The 7,038-nt window shown below is 48.9% G+C and overlaps 1 protein-coding gene across 1 annotated transcript; it reads left to right on the top strand.

Moving 5' to 3' along the window:
* Positions 1–354: 354 nt before the first annotated feature.
* Positions 355–6,513, top strand: LOC102574208 (chymotrypsin-like elastase family member 2A). The gene is made up of 8 exons (XM_006265977.4): positions 355–419; positions 1,679–1,767; positions 1,857–1,954; positions 2,328–2,450; positions 3,269–3,405; positions 4,135–4,280; positions 5,185–5,334; positions 6,224–6,513. The coding sequence occupies exons 1-8, from the start codon at positions 380–382 to the stop codon at positions 6,281–6,283; spliced, it is 843 nt and encodes a 280-aa protein (XP_006266039.1). The 5' UTR covers positions 355–379; the 3' UTR covers positions 6,284–6,513.
* Positions 6,514–7,038: the final 525 nt, after the last annotated feature.

Here is a 7,038-nt window from a genome sequence, read left to right as displayed (position 1 = left end):
TCTTCTGGCAGGAGTTTTCCATATGCTGCGGCTGGGAGAAGCGGGGGTGATGGTGGGCATTTCCCCCTTGCTGTGGCTACAGCCAGATCCTAACACCGGCCTGTCTTGGACCCAAGCTGGGTCATTCCAGCCTGCAACCAGAAAAGGTTGCTGGCCCCTAGGTTCTAGGTCATCACTTTAAACAGGAAAAATGCTTCCATTTCCTCAAAGACACCCGATGTGTCACAGTTGCAAATTATATGCCGCCAAGGTTAGGAATGAAACTTCATCTCGTTGCATCACGGCTTTTTGTTGCAACCACTCCCAGCTTTGGGTCAAGCTAGTTTTGCACTATAAATATCCAGCGGTTGCCTTTGTAGAGCCTGCAGCACGGGACACCATGTTCAAGTTGGTGTGCATCACCCTGCTCCTGGGCTATGGTAAGTCTTTCACTTATAGCCTCTGTGCTTTTTGGAAGAGGTGCTTTCCAAATACAGAAGAATGGCAGTATAGTGGGTGCTAGGGGAAGCAGAGGCAGTAACATTCAGACTCTGGAGTTCAGTCTCTGGAGCTCTGCTAAGCAGCAGCTCTGCAGAAAAGGACTTGGAGGTTACGGTGGACAATAAGCTGAATATAAGCCAACAGCGTGGGCTTGTTGTGAAGGAGGCTAATAGCATCCTGGGCTTCATTAGTAGGAGCGTTGCCAGCAGAACGAGGGAAGTGATTCTTCCTCTCTATTCGGCACTGGTGAGGCCACATCTGGAGTATTATATCCCATTTTGGGCCCCCACTACAGAAAGATTGTGGACGAATTAGAGAGAGCCCAGCGGAGGGCAATGGAAATGGTTTGGGGGCTAGGGCACGTGACTTGTGAGCAGAGACTGAGAGAACTAGGCTGATTTAGTCTGGAGAAGATAAGACTGAGAGGGGATTTGATAGCAGCCTTCAACTCCCTGCAGGGAGGTCCAGAGAGGATGGAGCTGGACTGTTCTCAGCGGTGGCAGGTGACAGGACAAGGAGCAATGGGCTCAAGCTGCAGCAAGGGAAGTTGAGGTTAAATATTAGGAAAAACTCTCTCACTAGGAGAGTAGTAAAACATGGAACCGGTTACCCAGAGAGGTTGTGAAGTCTCCACTCCTGGAGGTTTTTAGGACCTGGATAGACAAAGCCTCGGCTGGGACGATGTAGATAGGGCGGGTCCTGCTTTGAGCAGGGGGTTGGACTAGATGTGACCCCCTGAGCTCCCTTCCAGCCCGAATTCTCTATGACTATGATCTGCCATTGGAGCACAGGCAGCTGCAATGCAAGCTTCCTGGAAATGGGGTTCGGTCTCCAGCATTTGACAGGAGAACTGTAGTCACAAACCTGAAGGGACTCCACAGGATGTTTTATTTTCAACCCCCCCAGCTTACTGCATGCACAATTCACTTACACAGGGCTTCTCCTCTGCCTTTCTAAGCCTTGCTGTGGTGTGGTACAACCCATCTCTTGGTGAGGGGCCCTTTCTTAGCTACTCAACTCAGATAATGAAGTTATCTGAAATCAATACGACTGTGCTGCAGGAAAGAGGAGTTAGCTTGAATACTTTCTGTACCTCTAAAGCCCAGGGGTTTAGAGAGGTGGGGGGCAGGGTTAGGCTAGTATGAAAGTTAAATTGCTTTTAAAATGCTCATCCCTCTTTCCCTACTGCATTTCCAAGCCTACGGTTGTGGCGTGCCTGCCTTCCCACCCATTGCCTCTCGAGTGGTAGGAGGTGAAGATGCCAGACCCCACAGCTGGCCTTGGCAGGTAAAGATCCTGAGTTACACCTGAATGAGATGGGTTCTGAGGCTTTGCCATCAGTAAAGTCCAGCTAACATCCTGTCTTTGAATTCCAGATTTCCCTCCAGGTTTTCACCACAAGAGGATGGAGGCACACATGTGGTGGGACCCTCATTGCTACCAACTGGGTGCTGACTGCAGCCCACTGCATTGAGTAAGTGAGTAAGCAACATGGACAAGAGAGACCAGGTGGGAGAGATGGGCACAAATCAGAACTCAAAGCCTTTTGGTAAGAAATGTCCAGGGTCCTTGAGAAAGGAGCTAGGGAGTCTTGAGAAGCAACGTTGTGAAATACCTTAGGAGTGGGCAATGGCGAAGGGAAGCAAAAATAAGCAACTCACTCTAACAGAGGGTAGATATGGCCTTCTGCTGCTGTCAGTTAATGGAACTAACATTTGTTTTCCTTGATGGCCTTGGCACAGTACTGGGGCCGGGCTTAAGCCTTGAAGGCTAGTGGAGGTTTTGGGAGGAAAATAAGAAGCTTGCAAGCTTGTCCACATTTTCTTCTATTTTGTCGGTTCATACAGCAGAAACAGAGACTACCTCGTTTACCTGGGGAAACACAACCTGAGTACACCTGAACCCGGCTCTTTGGCTATTATGCCAGAGAAAATCATTGTGAAGGAGGACTGGGACCCCCGCAGCACCACGTAAATCCACCAGTTCCTACAGCACTGGGATGGGGACAGAGGGGACTTGTTTAGTCTCCTCTTTATTGCCTCTATGCACAAGGCTGGGCTTTGACCTGCCGACTTGGACTTTAGTTTCACTCACACTTTCTGATTATGTTTTAGCCTGGCTGGTTGTTCCCTGCTGAATGGGATTTGGTGCACTATTGGTCGCCAAGACATATTTTAATGGAGAAGGAAGGCACGTGCAGTGCAATGTCAGAGGCTTGGCTGTGGGGGTAGCTCTGCGGTTCCAGGTTTTGATTGGTTTGCTTGCTCCCATATTACACCCTGGTCATTTGGACAACGCAAATTACAGATCCCAAGGTCTGTATGTAGTGAATAGCACTCAAGGGGGCCCAACTGATGCAGGACCACATGTCTCCCTTCCAAAAGGGGCTCGGGGGCCTGGATCCCAGCAGCTGCAGCCAAGACATGCGGTTCTTCTTGGCCACATCAGTTCTGTAATGCTGAGAGAGGCGCCCAGTGCCCCAGCGCATTTGTGGCGATGCTGCTCCCGCTGCATCTTCTTCGTGGTAGAATGCACGTGTCTGCATTTGGCTCCTAGCCTGGGGCTGATGAAAGGCCCTGATCCTGCAGCCTTCATGCAGGGCTGACTCCTACTAAAACCAGTTCTGCACGGAGAGACTGAGCCAGGCCCATCACCAGTATAATCTACAGAAGGGAGCAACTGCAGAGAAAGAGAGGTCCAGGGGGGTTGAATCTCACCAGGTGCTGTACAGTGGTCTCCAGCTGAGATTAACCTCTTCCCCTCCCTGTCCTTCCTTGGTCTGTTTCAGCAATGACCTTGCCCTGCTTAAGCTGCCTCGGCCGTTGAAGCTGAGTGACAAAATCCAGCCAGCCTGCCTGCCGCCACCAGGCTACGTCCTGCCTAACCGCTTCCCCTGCTTTATCACTGGATGGGGGCAAATCAGCAGTAAGTAGTGCAGCCTCCCCTAACATCAGGCTTCCCAGTATCTGTAATGTATGTGCCGTAATGCCCACACACGACACTACAGGGATGGTATGGAGGGCTCCGTGACTGCATGCCAAGGCCCTTGCCCCTTGACAAGGGTGAGAGCCGAGTAGGCTATACCCCATGCAGCATAGAAAGGGCACTGTGTTGCAGAAGAGCTCTGGGCACACTGATCTGGGCTAACGGCCAAAAAGGACTTAGCTAGAAGAAGCAGGGCATACCTCCCCCAGACTGACCAGACTCCTTAACCACAAACCAGCTGATCTGGCTCTTCCATGGGAGCCAGAGCACATCAACTTCCCGAGGAAACTAAGAAATCACAGAGGGTGGAGATGAAAAAGATTTAAGAGGAGCAGAGTTCAGCTTGTTCCTGGCAGCACTTTTCTAGGCCTCCGCCCAAGCTAGCTTTTTTCTAATTATCACTTTACATCTCCTTTACCTTATTGGGCAGCATGATTTAGTGGAGGAAACTATCATGAGGCCTTGGGAGACCTTGTTCAACTCCCGTCTTTGCCACTGCTCTGCAGGATGGCCCTGGCCAAGTCCCTTTCTCTCTCTCAGACTCAGTTTCCCCATCTGTTTAGTACCGTTCACAATATCAACCAGTCTTGTAAGAAACATTTTGCCTTTCACCTGTGTGTAAAACACTCCTGATAGTCCCACCCTTTTGTGGCCTCCTCTGTTTTACAGCTGGTGGACCCCTCCCGAGCATCCTCCAGGAGGCAGTGATGCCCGTCGTGAATTATGCCACATGCTCTCGGCCAAACTGGTGGGGCAACATCGTCAAGACTACCATGATCTGTGCAGGAGGAGACGGAGAAGTTTCTGGGTGCAATGTAAGTCCTGCCAGCAATGTCTGCAAGCGAGGCTCACAAACTTCTTTAACAGCTTTGACTGAAAGACATGGTGAAACCCCATCTCATTGCAAGATATAAGGGATCATCTACCAGTTAAACCAGAGACCTGGCACCTCTGCCAGACAAGCCTAGTGGGGTCTGAAATACCAGTTTAGGGGACTGCAGAGCAGTTTACACTCGGGAAGGGGGTACGTTGGCACAAGAGCCTACAAGCCAAAATCCTGTTATTCCAGACAAGTTCATTGCGTGTGCCCTGACACTGTTTCATAAGACACTACTGTCCTGTTTCATGAGGGCTATAGGGCACTATCTACCCTGGTTGTTTGTCCCACCAACTACCTGCAGCCCAGTGGGATTGCTGCCTACATCTTCTGAAATATATGATAATCCAAAGATATGCGTGCTCATAAAATACTGACCTGCGCACACAGGGCTCAGTTTGTGGAAAAAATACTGTTGCAAGTCAACTCTTTGGTGAAAAGACAGTAGCCAGCCTGACAGCCCTCATCTCCATCCATGACTGTGTGTTCACCTCTTATTTGCATGTAGACAATAATTCATCTATTTTTAAAGGAGCATTTTCACTCAATCTGCCCATATCCCTCCTAGCACGAGTGACTCAAATACAGCACAGAAAATATACAGAGGCTGCGCTTAAAATTTCCAAGGTATTTCCGAACCCGAGGATAGGTTGAAGCCGAGGCATCCCAAGTACAATGCTGGGCTCAGTGCTAATTCTTTCAACTGTGACCTCCGGACAGCACGAGAGGTCCAAAGATGTCCAGGCGCGTTAAGTCAGAGATGCTCCCAGTATCCTCCCCATGTACCAAATTCATCAAGGATTATTACTGCACTAAAGATCTTTGCACTTTACGCTGTCTAGGGGGATTCCGGTGGCCCCTTGATCTGCCGTCGTGGCAGGGTATGGGAGGTGCACGGCATCACGAGCTTTGTGTCTAGGCTGGGCTGCAATGTTTTTGAGAAGCCGACCGTCTTCACTCGGGTTTCTGCCTACGCTGACTGGATACGAAAGGTAGGTGTCTGCATGTTAAAGCAAAGTGTTCGGGGTTTAACCTTCTCTGGTCAGTTCACATCCCCGCACAGAAAAGCACACCCAGTTTATCCATCCTAGCCCTCCAGTCCCCTCTTCCCCTTTCCTTCCATTTTAGAGCTCTAGGCCTAAATCCCAGGTGTGAGGAAGTTAGGCAAGGAGTCAACGGGCTTGTCTACACGTGGCCCTTTTAAACAGGATTAGCTGAAAATTTCCATTTTTAAGGCACATTAAGGGCGTGGACACGCATGCATGCCCTTAATGTGCCTTAAAAAAGGGTGATTTTAGGCTAATCCCGCCTAAATTTTATCCTTGCTTAAAGCAAGTACCAAATTTAGGCACAATTAGCTAAGTAGCGTTAGCCCACATGTAGACGCTTAACGTGCATTCGTGTGGTATGGGACAACGGATGCACAGCACGTTAATGCGCATTAAAGTGGCTACATGTGAGCTCAAGCAACTTAGCTACGTGAGCCTAAATTTTCTCCATATCAATGATGGTTAAAAAACAGGGGCTGAGAGCGAGACCTCTATATCCTTACTCAGGCACCAGAAAAAGCGTCCCAGCTTTGAAGAGTGCTGAAGCCTCCATGGACTTCAGAGGGATATGAGTGAGGTCTACTTGGTTCTCAGCAGCAATGAAACCTCAGGCAATTTACTGAGGCACCTGACAAAGTCCTTCCAGCCTTACTTTAAACTCCCATCTTTGTCACTCTTGGCCTAGGGATCTGATATAGTGCAGGATACACCATCCTGAGAGCAGACAGCATGGCTGTATGCCAGAACTCACTTCACTAGGAACTCATTACTCTGGCAAATGGAGCTTATTAATGATAATTAAACACTTTTTTCTTTTCTTTTCCTCCACCAGACGATGCGGATGCAAAGGGATTCTGCTCGTAATGAAACTTATAATCCCGTAACAGCCTAATAACCCCTCTCATCAGAACTTCCTTGGGTTCAGCTCTGCTTCCATGGTGTCTCTCGCGCAGTTATTCAGTTCTGGAGGCCAGATTTCCACCTGGTGTAAACATGCTTTGTGCCATCAACTTGAACTGATTTACAACAACGTGGGATCTGTCCCAGGTTCATGGTCTTTTTTCCATCCTTGCTTGCCATGTAAATCTACTGAAGGAAATAAACTGAGACTGAACTCTAGAATCCCAGAGTGTTACTGAGCCAGAGTTAAAACGGACTGTCTCCATTACCTGCTGGAGGTATATTTGACCCCGACTCAGTGCAGGGAGTACAATATGTGATCTCTCCAGGTTCTTTCCAACCTTACATTTTGTGTGATAACTACTATTTGTGTTGTAACAGGATCTACCAGCCCCAATCTTAGTCCACTAGCTATTGGCCAAACAGAAAGAGTTTTAAAGGTAGTTGGGAACCTAACTCTCATCGACTTGAGAAAAAGAAGGAAGGAGAGGAGCATAGTAAGGATCCTGGACTTCAGAAAAGCAGACTTAGATTTGCTCAGGGAACTGATGGGCAGGATACCTTGGGAGGCCAGCCTGAGGTTGGAAAGGAGCCCAGAAGAGCTGGTTGTATTTTAAAGAAACATTACTGAGGGCACAGGAACAGACCATCCTGATGCGCAGGAAAACTAGCCAGTATGGCAGAAGACCAGCTTGGCTTAGCAGGGAACTCTTCAGTGAGCTAAAACACAAAAACAAAGCTTATAAG

This window comes from Alligator mississippiensis, chromosome 13 (assembly GCF_030867095.1).
Source record: "Alligator mississippiensis isolate rAllMis1 chromosome 13, rAllMis1, whole genome shotgun sequence".
NCBI classification, from domain to species: Eukaryota; Metazoa; Chordata; order Crocodylia; family Alligatoridae; genus Alligator; species Alligator mississippiensis.
The sequence above is the reverse complement of the archived record's forward strand: the minus strand, read 5'-3'. Positions and strand labels throughout refer to the sequence as shown.

Coding starts and splice junctions, on each gene's coding strand:
- LOC102574208 (XM_006265977.4), top strand. CDS start 380: ATGTTCAAGTTGGTGTGCATCACCCTGCTCCTGGGCTATG. Junction 420..1,678: donor CACCCTGCTCCTGGGCTATG/GTAAGTCTTTCA, acceptor TGCATTTCCAAG/CCTACGGTTGTGGCGTGCCT. Junction 2,451..3,268: donor TGGGACCCCCGCAGCACCAC/GTAAATCCACCA, acceptor GGTCTGTTTCAG/CAATGACCTTGCCCTGCTTA.